The 18,988-nt window shown below is 39.2% G+C and overlaps 1 protein-coding gene and 1 pseudogene across 3 annotated transcripts in view; both read right to left on the bottom strand.

Annotated features, from left to right (window-relative positions):
- txnrd2 (thioredoxin reductase 2) overlaps window positions 1-18,988 on the bottom strand; it is a 63,874-nt gene that overhangs the window by 39,315 nt on the left and 5,571 nt on the right. For all 3 annotated transcript variants that reach the window (XM_062958534.1, XM_062958532.1, XM_062958533.1), the window contains exons 2-8: window positions 18,187-18,252; window positions 16,144-16,200; window positions 14,610-14,754; window positions 10,368-10,442; window positions 9,874-9,952; window positions 8,530-8,592; window positions 5,268-5,338 (exon numbers count right to left, since the gene is read on the bottom strand). In XM_062958534.1, the coding sequence (XP_062814604.1) occupies window positions 5,268-5,338; window positions 8,530-8,592; window positions 9,874-9,952; window positions 10,368-10,442; window positions 14,610-14,754; window positions 16,144-16,200; window positions 18,187-18,252 (556 nt within the window). The remainder of the gene's footprint in view (window positions 1-5,267; window positions 5,339-8,529; window positions 8,593-9,873; window positions 9,953-10,367; window positions 10,443-14,609; window positions 14,755-16,143; window positions 16,201-18,186; window positions 18,253-18,988) is intronic.
- LOC134292915 (methylosome protein WDR77-like) lies at window positions 10,542-12,801 on the bottom strand (annotated as a pseudogene).

Here is an 18,988-nt window from a genome sequence, read left to right on the forward strand (position 1 = left end):
CACTCACAATTGATCGGAACCATACCCTTCATGATCTAATTTAAAATAATGGTGTGGTTTGATGGGAAAGACGCAACAGGCTTGATAGAGGATGATGGGAGTTGTAGTCCACCCACACCTGGAGAGCTGTGTGAACCCCACCAATGATGGATTTGGATCAAACTTGGTACATATATCCATCATGATCAATTTAAAATACTGGCAGGATTTGGGGGACCTGACAGAGGATCATGGGAGTTGGAATCCAGTTACAATGTGTATTTCAAATAAATAACATTCTAAATATCTAACACACACACACACACACATATATATATATATATAGTATATACTCAAGTATAAGCCTAGTTTTCCAGCCCTTTTTTAAAAACTGAAAAAGCCCCCCTCGGCTTATAGTTGGGTGAGGGTCCTGGTTGGCTTATATTTGGGTCAGCTTATACTCGAGAATATATGGTACGTTTATTATTTTTCTCTATTATTATTGGTATTATTACATTTATTATTTTTCTCTATTATTGTTACTATTACATTTATTTTACTCTGTTTTTATTATTATTATTAATACATTTATTATTTCACTCTGATCTTACTATTATTATTATTATTATTATTATTGCATTTATTATTTTACTCTATTTATTATTACAGTAGAGTTTCACTTATCCAACACTCACTTATCCAACGCATTTTTGTAGTCAATGTTTTCAATATATTGTGATATTTTGGTGCTAAATTCGTAAATATAGTAATTACTACATAGCATGACTGCGTATTGAACTACTTTTTCTGTCAAATTTGTTGTCTAACATGATGTTTTGGTGCCTAATTTGAAAAATCATAACCTAATTTGATGTTTAATAGGCTTTTCCTTAATCCCTCCTTATTATCCAACATATTCACTTATCCAACGTTCTGCCGGCCCGTTTATGTTGGATAAGTGAGACTCTACTGTACTTGTATTATTTTCCTGTATTTATTATTATTATTATTACATGTATTATTAAAAGGATACATAAGCACATTTACATTGAAGAAGATGAGAATAATGATTTGATCAAAGTTGGACAGTCTTATCTTAAATTTGAGCTTTATGTAAATATTCAAAAACATTTAACCTACTGATGCCTCAATTAATGTAATTTTATTAGTGTCTATTTTTATTTCTGAAATTTACCACCCTCGGCTTATACTGGAGTCAATGTTTTCCCAGTTTTTTTGTGGTAAAATTAGGTGCCTCAGCTTATATTTGAGTCGGCTTATACATGAGTATATACAGTACTAGCTGTGCCCGGCCACACGTTGCTGTGGCGAAGTATGGTGGTATGGGAAATAAAGTATTGAGGAATTGGTGGTAGTTAAGGTAAAGGGTCCCCTGGGCTGAGTGGGTTTCTAGGAGACCAAGTGAGCGGAGCTTAGCCTAACTGGCAGCAATTTAATAAAAGCAATTATTCCTCTCCCTGTAATTAGGACTTTATTTTTCTTTTCTTTTTGTTGTATCAACCTAGAGGCATGGATGAGGGGTTGTGATGTCAATTTTCGAGGTTGTGGGGTGTTTACTTTTGTTGTTTTGTCCGCTGCCGTGATGCCATCACTCTTTTATATATATAGATCTGTATCTATATCTATATCTCAATCTGTTGGTGGTACTGGAATTAGTGTGCATCCTACAATCGAAGAAATATAGTATTCAAGTGGTAAAGTTTGTTGAGCAAGAAAGGTGCTGAGCAAGAAAGGTATTTTTTAAAAAAGAAGTCAAGGTATGAAATTGAATCATGGGAACGTTGAGAAGGGAAATTCATTTGACAGAAACAAATGTTGCTCAAGGCGTGCTCCGACTCCCTCCTTGACACAGGCTGATAAAGTACAGCAATGCTACTGTAGGCCCCTCCAGGGCTTATTTTGACTAAAGCTTAGGAATGTAACGTATAAACACGAGACTCCCACATTACACTGTTACAACTTGCACCAGCCGCAACTGGACAAAAGCCACATTTTCAGAGAAATATCTCGCAGGGATAAATCTTTTTCGGGGTGTTTTAAAAAAAAACCTGTGCTGCGAACACACAAACACACTTTCATTGCATAAATCACCCTCTCCGAATTCAAGAGGTGACTGATATATTGTCGGCAACTGCCAATTGAGCTTCCACTTAAAACTTTTGGAAGACCACCCCCTGTTTATCTGTGTCAGGTTGAACGAACAGATGCTATATTTTCAGTAGTGGGCGTCAAAATATTGCAAATGGTTTTTGTCGGTTCATTTTTAGGAAGTTATGCTTTTGAGTGAGGGCCCATGGTAGCTCTTTCCTGGAAAGCAAATGTCCAATGAGCAGATGCTGTCTATCTGCGGATACTGTGATTCTTTGGTTTGGTTCTGATCCGTAAGCATCAGGTACTGTGGCCACCGATTCAGACTCAAATTGGTTCCTAGGACGCTTGTGTAGGCGCCTCGCAGTGAAACCGGTTCATTTTAATCCACTTCTAAAACAGATGATAGACTGGGATAGATCATCATCATCATTTAATTACTTATTAATCGCCCTCCATCCAAGATGCTCTAGGCGATTTACAAGCTAAATTGTAAAGGATAAAAATACATACATACAAATATTGATAAAATTGACATAGATTTCATAGATGAAATGCCTGGGATCAGAAGTATTTTGTATATTGGATTTTTCCACTCGGATTTTGCTAAACCTGCCTTTGTAAACGAGATCTTTTAGAGATGGGACCCTATTCTAAACACAAAATTAATTGACATTTCATCTACACCTTATACACATAGTCTGCCAGTCATTTGATACACAATATTTTGAATAATTTGTGCATGAAACACAGGTTTGTTTCAGAATGCAAAGGCGTTACCATCTCAGCCACCCATGTGGACAGTTTTGGATTTTGGTATATTTCAGAATTTCGGATAAGAAATGCTCAACTTGTAACTTTGAATGTTACTTTTTAGGGGCATTTATAGAGGCATTCTTTGGTGTCTGTGGTTCTCTTCTGACCCATTTTGATCCTGGTTTTGGAAAATTAAACCTGATTCCTGCTTTGGAAAGAACATCAGGCATGTTTTTCAGAAGAGTCTGAACATCCCTCTCCCTCACCCGTATTTTAGTTCTACGCTAGACTACAATGCCTATCATTCCTGGCCATTAGCCAATGTAGAGAGGGGCTAATGGAAAACAGTGTCCAACCACATGTGGAAGATCAGTTTTTCTGCTTCTGGTATCCATGAGGATCCCTTGGATGCATCTACAATGTTTGATCCCACTTGACTGCTGTGGCTCAGGACTCTGGAATCAGGAGAGTTGTAAATTTGCAAAGCCTTCTCTGTCAAATTATCTCGGTGCCTCATTAAACTACAACTCCCAGCAGTCCGCAGCATCAAGCCATGGCAGTGCATATGGGGATCAAACTGTTCACTTGCCCTAAGAGTACAATCTGGGACTATACAGTACATATTAACTGCATCAAGTTTAAATCCAGAACTCTACTTCTTCCTGCGCAACTTCAACGATGCAAAACACACTCTTTTGGACTACAGTTGCCAGAATCCCTCATCAGCATGGCTGGGTCACTAAGAAAAAGGAACATTTCCAAGATCTACACATTACTTTTGCATCACTCCGTTTTCCCGAATGCCTTCAAAGTCAGACCAGTCTAAGATTCGTTCCCACTTTGTCAACTTCAACAGATTTGTAACCCTGCTAAGAAGGAATGTCAAACAATGGAGACCTGTACACCTTTCCCCATTAGAAAGATGTAATTGGGGGTGAGAGAATGAAGGATCGGGTAAACAGAAGCTGGGCAGGGATGGATATTCTAGGCACTTGCTGCCCTCCTGTGGCTGAGGCAAGAGACATGAGAGGGAGAAAAATGAAGAAATCGAGAGAGAAAAAGGACATTGTGTTGTTGAAGGGTTTCATGGCCGGGATCACAGGGTTGTTGTATGTCTTTCGGGCTGTGTGGCCATGTTCCAGAAGTATTCTCTCCTGACGTTTCGCCCACATCTATGGCAGGCATCCTCAGAGGTTGTGAGGTATGGAGAAACTAAGTAAGGAAAGGAAAGAAGATATATCTGTGTAGAGTCCAGGGTGTGGCAAGAGTCCTTTGTCACTAGGAAGCCAGCATTAATGTTTCCATGAAAATGAACAAAATCTGGCTACCAGTATTACAAAACTCTAAAATCAAAACAGTAGATGGGAACCAACACTCTGAGGGCAGAGGACAGAGGATGCCCCCAGGCAAGAGACAAAAACCTTTCCAGTGCTAATTAGGGTGATTAACTGAAACATTAATGCTGGCTTCCCAGTGACAAAGGACTCTTGCCACACCCTGGACTCTACACAGATATATATTCTTTCCTTTCCTTACCTAGTTTATCCATACCTCACAACCTCTGAGGATGCCTGCCATAGATGTGGGCGAAACGTCAGGAGAGAATACTTCTGGAACATGGCCACACAGCCCGAAAGACATACAACAACCCCAAAAAGTACATTATTTCGGAAAGGAAGCTGATGGAGTTTCATGCGTAAAAACCCTATGCACCTCAAAGGCATATTCTTCCCTATTTCCCATTAAGACACATTTATAGCACAACTAGTGTATGTACCTGTGTTGCCTGGGTATGCATTAGCTTTGTGGCTCTTACTTTCCTTTTTCTGTTTGCTTCATAAACCAACCTTCCTTCCTTCTTTTCTTCTCTTTCTTTGCCCCTATTTTCTTGCCTTCCTTTCCTAGAAGTCTCCAGTAATGATAATTCAGCATTTAAATAGGTTGCAATGTCTCCCCCGTGCATTAAAGATATCCATAAACTTGATGATCTACTACTTTCCATGTTCATCAGTATTGATCTCACTGAAAGGGCTTGAAACAGCATTATATGTCAGTGCAGACTCATTAAATGCAGTTAAACTGCATTATATGAGTCTGCACTGACCATATAATGCAGTTTCAAACTGCATTATATGGCTGTGTAGATGGGGCCACAGTTTAGCAACATCCAAGGGTGACGCAGTCTTCCCAGGCCAGCTGCACATATTGGCAACAAAAATATACCCCGTTAGACTTTATTAACAGGAAAAAAATCACCGAGAGAGAAAGAGAATGGGAAAACAAGAATTCAAAATACAGGCAAGTGCAATTAATAATAATAATAATAATAATAATAATAATAATAATAATAATAATAATAATAATAATAATAACAACAACTCTCATTTAGTAGTGTGTTCCAAATCCGAGCGGATGAAACTTACGTCTTCCCCGGTGATTTTTTCAGCCAGAAGATATCATCACTCGTAATGCCATGCTCCCATGCCCCTGCAACCTTTATTAAAGAAAGAAAAGAAAATGTAGCTGTTATCGACAAAGGAAGACTCAATGATTCCATATCTAAAAGTAGTCATGCATGAAGAATTAATCAGGACTTTGCACGCCTCTGTTGGTTCAGTGGTTTTCTGTCTTTCAACAAGATTTTAAAAATACACGTATTGATTACGTTTATTAGCCTCATCGTGATCAGAAAGAGAGAGGGCGAAATTAAGGTGAAAGCTCAGCCAATAAACTCCCTTCCCCAACTGAAAAAAAATATTTTTGGGACTGAAGGTACTATTCTGCCTGAGGAAAGGAACAAAATGTTATTGAAGACAACTCCCACCACATTTGATTATCTGCCATGCGGACTGGGGATGATGGAAACTGCTGCCCAGCAAACTTTGTGGTACAAAAGGAAAAAAGGGAAAGTATGGTATATAATATAATACAAGGTAAGTTATGTTATTGTTATACACTTCTATAGTAATGTAGTCCCTTGTATATTACGATTATAGCATCAACTTGTATATAAAATACTAGCTGTGCCCGGCCACACGTTGCTGTGGCGAAGTATGGTGGTATGGGAAATAAAGTATTGAGGAATTGGTGGTAGTTAAGGTAAAGGGTAAAGGTTTTACCTTACATTAAGTCCATTATAAATGGGTAATATAGCTGTGTGGAAGGGCCTTGAGTCTACACTGCCATATAATCCCGTTAAAATCAGATAATCTGTATTTTATAGGCAGTGTGGAAGAGGCCTAAGTGAGGCCTAACTCGGCCTGTCCCCTGGGCTGAGTGGGTTGCTAGGAGACCAAGTGGGCGGAGCTTAGCCTTCTAACTGGCAGCAATTGGATAAAAACAATTATTCTTCTCCCTGTAATTAGGACTTTATTTTTCTTTTCTTTTTGTTGTATGAACGTAGAGGCATGGATGAGGGGTTGTGCTGCCAAGTTTAGTGTTTCTGGGATGTGTAGTTTTGTTGTTTTGTCCTAGGCCGAAATTTCATTACCCTTTTATATATATAGACTGTATAGGTGAGTAACAGCTGTTTTAAACCATCTCGGGTCTGGATTGGGTTTAAATTGACCCTGTGATTGACCGTAACCCCGTTCTTGTCGTTTATCCAAATAATAATCTTAAACCTAATTATAGTAACAATTCAAACAAAGTACAATACAGTATAGGTTCCCTGTATATATAGTATCCAGATGGATTTATTCAATCCTCAATCTGTATGTATACAATATAGTAATAACGAATACTGTAGTTACAACATCACATCGGGTTTGAATTCGGTTAAAGCTAATTCAGTCTCTAGTCTTAAATCCAGTTCTAACTCATGTAATTGTTAATTCTCAATACAGTCCTATCGTTGTCTTGATAATATTCTGAAGATCTGTTGTAGTATTGTTCAAGGTGAAATAATTCAAAGTAAATAAAATGCAGTATAAATTCCTCGTATAAATGAAAACAAAGTGGAAACAAAGTGGATTTACTCAATGGACAGAGTTCACTGGTAGGTTCCAGGGATACAAGTCGTAACATACAAGGGACTACATTACTATAGAAGCGTATAACAATAACAAACTTATCTTGTATTATATTATATACCACACTTTTCCTTTTTTTCCCTTTTGTACTGTGTATAATAGACATCTGTGTGTTTAGCAACAAACTTTGTGGCCCTGATGTTGAGGAAAGGCTAAAAGAGGTTTTAAAGCCAGGAATCTCACCCTCAGTTCAAACCCCACTTTCCTGAGTAAACAGAACAAACTGCAGCATCCAAGATGTGTAAAGATTTCATTCACAGCCCATCTTTCTACCACAAGATGGCACTCAAGGTGGCTAACAGAAGGCGCCTATAATAACCAAAACGCAAGCCAAATGGAAAAGGTTGAAAAGGCAGTCAAAATCACATAAACAGAAGAAAAACCACATCACCTGACCAGTGGAAACTCTTCTTCAAGAGCAACGCAAATGTCAAAACCCTGTCTGAATAAGAAGAACAAAAAAGAACCTCCCTTGGCAAAAAGCTCCAGAGCTTGGGAATCACTGCCAAGAAGTTCTTTTCCAGTATAAGATTCTAATGGTACAGAAAGACCAGTAAAAACCCAGGAAGCTTTGGGGAGAAGAAACACATTTTAGTTCAAATAGTATAAGCGCTCCTGGAGGTCCTTCTGATCTGAATGTACGACTGCCAATGGAAGTTACCTAAACTATCAGGAACCATCATTTATTCTCTGTGTTTATAATTCTTATAATTCAGCAATGATTAATGCATTTAGATATAAAGTGTTGACTGAGAAAATATTGGGACAAAGCAAAGGGTCAAAATTAGTTTGATGTCGGCAACTGGACACAGAAGCAATTAATCTCTATAACACTAGGTGCCGCTATTTTATTTATTGTGTCAGAAGCGAATGGAGAATACAGTTATAATATATAGAAACACCACAAACAAAGTTACAAACTTGGCATTATACTTTTTATTATACTAAATTTCCTTTGACTAGTAACTGGCCACTTGGAGTGCCTCAGGTGTAGCAAGATTTATTTGCTATCTATTTGCTACATTTATATGCCGCCCTTCTCACCCCGAAGGGGACTCAGAGCGGCTTACAAATTAAATTTACATACAATATTATATTAGCATAGTACAATACTGGTAATAAATTACTATATTGTACTGTATCAATATATTGTAATATTATTAGTAATATTATATATAAAATATAATATATAATTATTATTATTATATTGTATTATTAGTATTATATCGTATTATAATATAATATGAATATTATATGTATATACAATATGCTATAATTATTATATATTATTGTAAATTATATTGTATATATAAATACATATATATAAACACACACACACACAAATATGTGTGTGTGTATATATATATGTATATATATATACACACATATATATATACATATATATAAAACTAGCATAGCATGTTATTGCGGGGAGGGGCCTCCATCTGCTGCAAAGAGACAAGATGGAACTCTCTTCATAAGATCACTGAAGGGGTTGAGGTGTGTGATTATAAATCAATGCATGGCTAAAACTGAAAAATAAATTAGAAAATAAAACAAAAAAGTCAGCCTTCCATGGAAGAATACTGGATCAACATTTAGCAGTTCAGACATTTCACCACACTTAACACCCATCTGACTTCATACAACTTACACTTGTTGGATATTTAGGCCTCCCCCCAGTAGCAAGGACGATATTTTCTGCTCTGAGCAAAATCTAGGAATAAAAAACAAAGATATCAGGGAGATGAAAAGAAACAGCTTCATTCACACTAACATATATATATGAATGCTCATGAAGATGACATATATATCTATATATTCATAGTAGAGAATTCATGCATGTTTGTGGCAGCTCAGACTTCGTGTCTGATGCCTTGAAATCTGATGAGAGTGTTGTATTGCCCACTTTCAAGCTGAAATTCATAACAGGAGATTCACTAGAAGCTAAAAAAAGTTGGCAGTCAAAATCGATTAGAAATTCATGGCAGGCACCTCAAAATTTGACTGCTTCGGTTGTTGTCCAAACTACAGTGGCCCGGTTCCAAGACAAAAAGTCAATATTTAGAACAGGCCCTTCCAAGAAACAAAATGCATTGGAAAATCACACACACACATATATTTTAAAGGTTTCCCCTTGACTTTAAGTCTAGGTCAGTCTGACTGCGGGGGGTGGTGCTTATCTCCATTTCTAAGCTGAAGAGCCAGTGTTGTCCATAGATGCCTCCTAGGTCATATAGCTGGCATGACTGCATGGAGCGCCGCTACCTTCCCGCCAAAGCGGTACCTATTGATCTACTCACATTTGCATGTTTTCGAACTGCTAGGTTGGCAGAAGCTGGGGCTCTGCAGATTCGAACCGCTAACCTTCTGGTCAAGAAGTTCTTCAGCTTAGTGATTTAACCCACGGTCCCTATATATATGTGTGTGTATGTGTATGTATATACCGTGTTTCCCCGAAAATAAGACAGTGTCTTATATTAATTTTTGCTCCCAAAGATGTGCTAGGTCTTATTTTCAGGGGATGTCTTATTTTTCCATGAAGAAGAATTTACATTTATTGTTGAACAAAAAAATGAACATTATATACTGTACAGTAGTTGTCATCACAAATCAGCATAACCAGACAAACTGTGAATCCTATCAAGAATTTCTTGTTACTACCAATATTTCCATGTACAACTGGTATGTACATTTACCGATCCTGCATACTCTGGTGTTCTGTTTGGCAGACATGCTTCCAAACAAAAACTTTGCTAGGTCTTACTTTCAGAGGAGGCCTTATATTTAGCAATTCAGCAAAACTTCTACTAGGTCTTATTTTTTGGGGCTGTCTTATTTTCGGGGAAACAGGGTATATGTATGTGTGTGTATATATATATACATATATATACACACACATACATATATATACATACACATACACACACACATACATATATATACATACACACACATACATGCACACCTAGCTATGTAACTATATATAAGGCCTTACCTCTTTGCCTCCTTTGGCCACCCCACGAATGGTGTTCTCATCCAAAAAACTGCCTTTCAAATTGAAGTACTTCACTTTTCTATGAGAAAAAATAATATTGATATAAGCAACGACAACAACAGCAACTACTATGCACCTCTGTGCAACCACCACCACCATCTATTGCAGGCATGGGCAAACTTGGGCCCTCCAGATGTTTTGGACTTCAACTCCCACAATTCCTAACAGCCTCAGGACCTTTCCTTTTACCCCTCAGCCGCTTAAGCTAAGGGGGAAAAGGGGGCCATAAGTGGACGAAAATGGGCCAGCTCCCCCAACCCTATCACAGCAACTTTCCCCAAGCCAATTGCTCTTGAAACGAATAAGCCTACAACCCATCGATCACTGCCCAGAACCTTGAGATGATGCTGAGAATAAATTATAAACTTGTATTGAAGGCTCCATTCATCTCTAATGAAGTCAAACATTATAAGAAAGAAAATAAATGCACTTGCTTGTCTTGCAGCTGTACTCTGTGCCCCCAGTTCAAGGACTTCACATGGTTTTGAACGGCTTTCGCCATCGTGGACCTGGGAAGCGCAACAAACAGAGAAAGGTCACATTCGGCATTTACAAGCTCAAGAGACATCTTGAAGGTGAGCTTCACTTTCATGCTGTTGGTGCAGAAAGGGGATGATTAATGCAGGCTTCCCCAAGCTGACACACCTCCTGTGTATATTGGGCAACTACTCAAAACAGGACATATAAAATTATGCAGTTATGTTGTTGTTTTTGCCAAAATGGTGATTATTCTGTGTTGGAACAGTGTGATGTAGAACTTGATGGTCCCATCCGACTGTTGTCAGTGAGTTCAAGGTCTTTCACAAAGTCTCAGTGGGAGCAGTTTCTAAAGATTTCTGAAAAGATAGAGTCAAGAACGACTACTGAGTAGTATTTACTGATGGAAGCCAAATGAAGCAAACTGTGTGCAGAAAAATTAAATGCCATGACACCCAGGTGAGCTAAGGAAAGGATCCACATTTTTTGTTTCCACAAGAGCAACAGTTCCACTTTCATCACCCAATACAAATTTGTCACTTTGATGTGGATGCCACATCAGTGAGGTAGGGAAGTTGCTAGAGGCACTGCAGGCTATCCAAGTTGCTGGTTTTGGCAGTCTTGTCTCCCAGAGTAAAATCTTGCCATCCTCAGCGCAGGACAGAAGGCCACACATGTCACTTGACCAGTATGAACTCTAGGTGTCGAGCACTGCTTGCTGCGGGATGTCCCAGATCTTCACTTTAAAGTCTTTGCTTCCGCTGATGGCTTGTGTGTTGTCGGGGAAGATGCTCATTCTCGTCACTATGTTGTCATGCTCCTATTTGCAAAGCTAGTTTAGGGCATTGAGGTGTTGCAGTTCAACACATCTAGAATGTGGAACAAGCTGGGAAAGGCTACACTGACAAAAAACAAGACAGTTTCTCAAATGAGGTTACGATTAATCAGCTATGTCAGAGTCAAAGTGCATTGAATTTCCTGTACTACAATCGCCCCACTTCTTAGGGGTTCGTGTCCAGGTTAAATAAAGGTATTTACCAGGCAAAAAAAAACCCCTATCCAGTGATGCCCAACAATATTAAAACACTGCCGTCATCACTAGGTCAAGCCCCTTCTACACTGCCATATAATTCAGATCCACATTATCTGCTTGGAACTGGATTATATTAGTCTACACTGTTCAAAGCAGATAATCTGGATTTTATATGGCAGTATAGATCCAGCCCTAGACTCCTTCACTTGTCTTGGGCCTCTCCTCCCTCCTCTTTCCCCTTTTCAATGATCCGGCCACTATCTGGAGTGTTCGGACTAATTCAGGAAGGCAATGCAGTCCAGGCGTTTATTTTCCCCCCGTAACTGGTTGTAAATTTGTTTTATCTTCCAAACACTGCAAGCTATTACTTAGGGTAATGGCTGTAAATTAAGACAATAAATAAACGCACATGCAGGATAATGTTGCGAGATGCTGTCCTCAGATAGCGAAAACAGAAGCCAGGATGTTAATGCAAAGCTGGGCTTTTTTCCTCCTTCCTTGCTTGCTTTTTCTTCTTCCTATTGAATTACCAGTACGTCTTGGATGCTGTAAATCAATTCTTGGCCGGCAAAATGCTTCTTAAATTGCGTATTAAATACACACAAAGGTTGCTAGAGAATTCCAGGAATTAAAGGAATGATCAGGCACGGAAACAACTCTCCTTTTGGCACTGGTAGAACCCAAAAAAATGGAATTTCAGTGACATCTAGGATTGTGATCCTATATCCTTATTGAACCCAAGTGTAACAGTGTAATCCTATGCATATTTATCTAAAATGTGGTCCATTTTTACTCCTGAGTAAATCTATGCCATAAAGCCTTCTAATAACAGACATAATTTCCCTGATTTTTCTTCTCGAAGGAAATTAGTCATTTTTAACAATTTGGTACAGTTTCAATGATTGTGGACAGTTTGGAGTGTATTTTTCGCAAAAAAAAAAAGACAGAGGGTTTTCTTTTTTTACTCAAAGTGCATTTTTTTTTTGCAGAGGACACAATCACGGGTACTATATTGTTGTTGTTGTGCGGGTAATAGATTATTATTGTTGTTATTGTTATTATTTCTGAGTGATTCCAATGATTATGTAAACCATAAAGTGGCTCTTTTTTTAACCTTGGCTGCAAAAAAGACCAGAAAGTGAGAATGAGATAAAATCGTCACAGGGACTCAAAAGTATTAACTTGTTTGGTTTATTTAATGCTGGCAATTTATATAATTGGAAAATGTTGTTATCCTATATCACTTTGGCATGTAAAATGCAGGGTGCTTTTTGTACCTTTTAATCTCAAATGTCCTGTACCTGTGAAAGCTCTTTGTCACGGCCGTTGGCTAGCACACTCAATCTATTGAACTGCATGTTCTTTTAGCTGGACGCTTTAGTGCCATTTGATCCCAAGGAACGTCATCTGGGAACCCCAAGGACTCCCTCCAACCCACTCAATGCTCCCCAGCCTTGGAGGGAGAAAAAAGCACCCTTCAAATGACCATAAAATAAGAGGAAAGTCCAACTGAACCAGAACTTTGTCACCTATGCTTTCTTCTTCCTAAAATCAGGGTGCCTCAAACAGATGGTGCAGGAATATGTTTGATATAGGAGGTATTTTGGCTGGTGGTTTAAGAGATGGTAAAAGTGGTCACGATCTTCATGTAACTATAGTTAGAAGTAGCAGCTCACACAAAACTATAACTCCCAGGACTGCTATGGTATTTAAAGTAAGGTCTAGCTGCATTCATTCCACAGTGTAAAATGCACCCAGAGAAGGGTATGGACCTTGGGAAACTATAACTCCCAGGAGGACTCCATTGCATGGAGCCATGGCATTTAAAGTGAGATGCAAGGTGATGTTTTTATTGTTGGGATAATTGTGTTATTGTTTTGTTATTATTATTATATTGTTGTATCAGGCAAGGCCCCATGTAAGCCACCCCGAGTCCCTTCAGGGAGATGGGGCGGGGTATAAAAATAAAGTTATTATTATTATTATTATTATTATTATTATAATGCAAGGGCATTCATTCCATATTGTAAATGTACCAAGAGAAGGGTGTGGACCTTGGAAAACTATGACTCTCAGGACTGCACAGCATGGAGACATGGCGTAATAATAATAATAATAATAATAATAATAATAAATAAAAATAAATAATAAAAATCCAACATATCTATCTTGTTTGCTGTGACATATAATAATAATAATAATAATAGCAGCATTTAAAACGGGTCCCTACTGCATTTATTCTCCAGTGCAGATGCACCCAGAGAAGAGTATGGACCTTGGGAAACTATAATTCCCAGGAGGACGCCATTGCATGGAGCCATGGCATTTAAAGTGGGGTGCAAGGGCATTCATATTGTAAATGTACCGAGAGAAGGGTATGGACCTTGGGAAAACTATGACTCCCAGGACTGCACAGCATGGAGACATGGCGTAATAATAATAATAATAATAATAATAATAATAATAATAATAATAATAATAATAATAGCATTTGGAAACAATAGACATTGACAAAATTACGATCTGCCAACTGCAAAAGGCCACCCTGCTGGGATCTGCGTGCATCATCTGAAAATACATCACACAGTCCTAGACACTTGAGAAGTGTTCGACTTGTGATTTTGTGATATGAAATCCAGCATATCTGTCTTGTTTGCTGTATCATAAAATAATAATAATAATAATAATAATAATAATAATAATAATAATAATAATAATAGCATTTAAAATGGGTCCCTACTGCATTTATTCTCCAGTACAGATGCACCCAGAGAAGGGTATGGACCTTGAAAAACTAAAACTCCCAGGAACACATAGTATGGAGCTATGCTATTTAAATTGGGGTCCAAGAGTATTCATTCCATAGTGTAAATGCACCCAGAGAAGGGTATGGACCTTGGGAAACTATAACTCCCAGTACTGCTTCTTTGTGAGAATGTCATGGGGAACCTTGTCAAAGGCCTCCCTGAGTTCTTGAGCATCACATGCTGCAAAGACTCTCTCTGATGATCTTGGTTCTGCGTCATGAGACTGAAAGTGTAAGCAGGGAAGAGTGTTTGCCGAACCGGCCCAAAGGCTTCCGTGAACAACCTATCAGTTTTAGCTATGACACTTGTTATTATGTACAATTTACAGCGCAACACACATATGAGAACAGACACTTTACCAATCATGATTCGCAGGACGGGATATATTCCAGCCATAACGCTGGGCATCTTTAAGAGAGCTTCCCAGAAGTGCTGCTTGGTGCATCAGCTTTTTAGGGATGCAGCCGACATTGACGCAGGTACCGCCAAGTCCCCATTTGGTTCCTAAGGTGGAGAAGAAAAGGGGAGACAGTCATAGACGGTTCCTACATATCTGAAGGGAAACACCGAGAGATAACTATCCTAAGTCCAACTGATGGCTTCATGCTCAGTGTGGACTACAACCCACATCAACTTCGACTCTACATCCCTCATTCTTGGACTGTAATACACACCCATTAGTATGCTTTTAAAATTGTGCTTTAAATCCTTTATGTCTGTATTTTAGACATGGATCATGGCGTGACACAGTGATTCAGTTTTACTACCCCTTATAAGATAGTCAGATAAATACATAAACTGTAATAATGAAATGTATCAGGTCACCACGTATCTGGATGCATTGTCTTACACACCCTTTAGTATGCTTTTAAAATTGTGCTTTAAATCCTTTATGTCTGTATTTTAGACATGCATCATGGCGTGACACAGTGATTCAGTTTTACTACTAAAGTGGAAGTTAAACCAACCCCTTATAAGATAGTCAGATAAATACATAAACTGTAATAGCGAAATGTAACCGGTCACCGCATATCTGGATGCATTGTCTTACACACCCTTTAGTATGCTTTTAAAATTGTGCTTTAAATCCTTTGTGTCTGTATTTTAGACATGCATCATGGCGTGACACAGTGATTTAGTTTTACTACGAAAGTGGAAGTTAAACCAACCCCTTATAAGATAGTCAGATAAATACATAAACTGTAATAACGAAATGTAACCGGTCACCACATATCTGGATGCATTGTCTTACAAATTGTGCTTTAAATCCTTTATGTCTGTATTTTAGACATGCATCATGGCGTGACACAGTCATTCGGTTTTACTACTAAAGTGGAAGTTAAACCAACCCCTTATAAGATAGTCAGATAAATACATAAATTGTAATAACGAAATGTAACCGGTCATCACATATCTGGATGCAAAAACTGAATAGGTTTTTGCGCATTATGTTTTAATTTGTATTTGTTTTATTAAATGGTTTCCTGACCTGAACGTCATTCATAGGAGAGAGGCAAAATCTAAACCGAACAAATAAACTGACCTACTGAGAGCCTTGAAGCTGGCTCTGACTTTCAGGGACTTTCTCCTAGGGTTTCCTTGATACGATCGATTCAGCGGTTTCCCGCTCTGATGCTGAGAGAGTGGGACTTGCCCAAGGTCACCCAGTGCGTCCCTATGGCTTAGTAGAGGATTGCAACCCTCGCCTCCCACAGTCCAAGGCCAACACTCAAATCCCCATGCCATGTTGGCTTGAAACCTATCATAACAGAGATAGCATAACAGATGAACATCATGAGCAGAACAGGCAAGATAGAAATCCTGATGCCCTTGGATAGAAAAAGTCACAGTATACATTTGCTAGTTTTGAGTTACAGTGGGAAAGCCTCCTACCTTTTGGAGAAGGCTCCACGTAATCTAACACGGCGACTTTTTTCCCAAATTGGGACGCTGTAAAGACAAGAAGAAATAACGGATTTATGAAAGGGCAGAGCGTAGTTGTGCTTGCGTCAATGCTCGCCAGGATTTTCCCCTTCAGGATTCCCCAGTGTCACTAAGGGCCCATTGGGTCTCCCTTTCTCCATCTCATGGCTACCATAAGACCCTTCAGCATCACGTTTTCTTCAAGGTCTCCTAGGGGTCTGTTGCATCTTTTTATGGATAGCAAATGAATGACGAGAAGCTAAGTTGGGTTCTTTGGCTTTGAGGAATCCCCTCCGTACCTCAATAGTGACTGTTCCTTGAGGCATGGGATAGCAAGTTGGCTGTCCCATACCTCAAGCCCGCCACCCTCCAAAGCCTGGAACCTAATACAACGATCAACAAAGTCTGGAAAGCAATGGTATGTAGTATAACGTAATATTTGTTCATCTATAAAGACTATAAAGCCCCCGGTGGCACAGTGTCTTAAAGCGCTGAGCTGCTGAACTTGCGGACCGAAAGGTAGAATCATAGAATCATAGAATAGTAGAGTTGGAAGAGACCTCATGGGCCATCCAGTCCAACCCCCTGCCAAGAAGCAGGAAATCGCATTCAAAGTCACAGGTTTGAATCCGGGGAGCAGAGTGAGCGCCCGCTGTTAGCTCCAGCTTCTGCCAACCTAGCAGTTCAAAAATGTGAGTAGATCAATAGGCACCGCTCCGGTGGGAAGGTAAACGGCGCTCCATGCAGTCATGCCAATAGCCACATGACCTTGGAGGTGTCTACGGACAATGCCGGCTCTTTGGCTTAGAAATGGAGATGAGCAGCAACCCCCAAGGGTCGAGCATGACTGGACTTAATTTTAGGAGAAACCTTTACCTTTACTTAAAGACTAAACATACACCAACATAAATCCATGCACTGTAGTCCGCAAATAATAATAATAATAATAATAATAATAACAACAACAGGAAAATCAACAGGAAAAACTCAGCCGCTATCAGGACCTCAAGATTGAACTTCAAAGACTCTGGCAGAAACCAGTGCAGGTGGTCCTGGTGGTGATCGGCACACTGGGTGCCGTGCCAAAAGATCTCAGCTGGAATTTGGAAACAATAGGCATTGACAAAATCACAATCTGTCAACTGCAAAAGGCCACCCTGCTGGGATCTGCACGCATCATCCGAAAATACATCACACAGTCCTAGACACTTGGGAAGTGTTCGACTTGTGATTTTGTGATACGAAATCCAGCATATCTATCTTGTTTGCTGTGTCATAATAATAATAATAATAATCATAATAATAATACATTGCATTATTACAATGGGAAGGCTCCTCCATAAACTGCAATTCCCAAGATTCCATAGGATGCAGCCTTGAATGCTGATGTGACATTGTAGCACCATAGTTGTGTACTGTGAGAGGGCCCAGGCTAACATCTAAAGGTATAACCACAATTGTTTTACTTGTATTTTTGCTGTTTTTCTCCAGGAATGAACAAAGGCTCTTCCTGTCTGGACTGCTCAGAGCACAAAGGGGCCCACTTACTTGTAAGTAAGCCAATGGAAGAACACCCTTAGCTTGGAAACGGGATAATGGTGAACCATATTGAAATGAACACGTTTGCTAGGTCTCGGAAGACCTAGCAATGCCTCTCTATGAATTTTCTTGCTTCTCCAGGGTGACTCTATTGTAACTTCCAGAGGAAGTTGATCATAGAATTGTCTAGAGGACCTAGAAAATTCCTAGCTATGACATATTTTGTTGGATGCAGGTAGGTGATCCTGCAGGTGAAGAGAGCTATGGATATTGCATTAGTTATACATCTGACTTTTGCTTAAAATGAGTTCAAGGGCATATCCACAGCTCTCTCTCTCCATCCTTACAATCATACAAAGCAAACAAGGCCAAGGGAGAGACCCATGGCCACCCAGAGAGCTTCCCACTAAACTGACTCTGCAAGGTCTGATGGCTGTACAACTACGCACAACACAAAGAATTACTGGCACAAACCTTCTTTTGCACAAGCGAGGCCACCCGATCCTCCGCCAACGACTATGAGATTATACTCACTCTCCCCTATGGAAAAGAAAGGAAGTACTCTTTTAAAAAAGAACAAGAGAGAAGATAACATAGTTAAAGAAACAGTATGTGTTTAAGCTGCTTTACTCAGAGCTTGCTAACATTAATTAACATTAATTTCATTATCTGGAATGTCTGTCTTTTGTGAGTATTAAGTGGTCAAAATGGGTGCAAGTTAATTATATCAATGGTATCTACTGGGGTTTGGTCCCAGGACCTTAAGTGAATACCAAACCTTGGCTCCTCAAGTCCCAGTGTATACAATGGAGTGTCGCAAAATGGGAGTCCCTTGTGTACAAAGTCAAAGTTTGTTTTGGGATTTTGAAAACATATTTTCCAGCCATGGATGGTTGCATGGATACAGAGGGAAAAGCAGAATGAAGGAAGAGCCCTGGGGACCTGGAATGTGTATCCGCAACTTCCAAATCCAGGGAGAACAGGAACGCACACAATGGCTTTTTGAGAATACACATCTTATTCATCACCACACAAGATTATCATGGGGTAGAATGGGATGCAGTGGTTGACTGGCAGCCGATTGGCAAGTGTTTTTTTGACTCCCAGTTCTTTCCAAGCCAGAATGACAAAATGATCTTTCAGTTTAAACTAGGGTACTAAAGAAAGCAGCCATGTGCTTTGGTTTTTTTTTTTTAACAAGAGTTCAATTAAATTTTTGTTCTGAAGGCCAATCCTGATACAGTAGAGTCCCACTTATCCAAGCCTCATTTATCCA

Source organism: Anolis carolinensis, chromosome X (genome assembly GCF_035594765.1).
Source record: "Anolis carolinensis isolate JA03-04 chromosome X, rAnoCar3.1.pri, whole genome shotgun sequence".
Taxonomy (NCBI): Eukaryota; Metazoa; Chordata; class Lepidosauria; order Squamata; family Dactyloidae; genus Anolis; species Anolis carolinensis.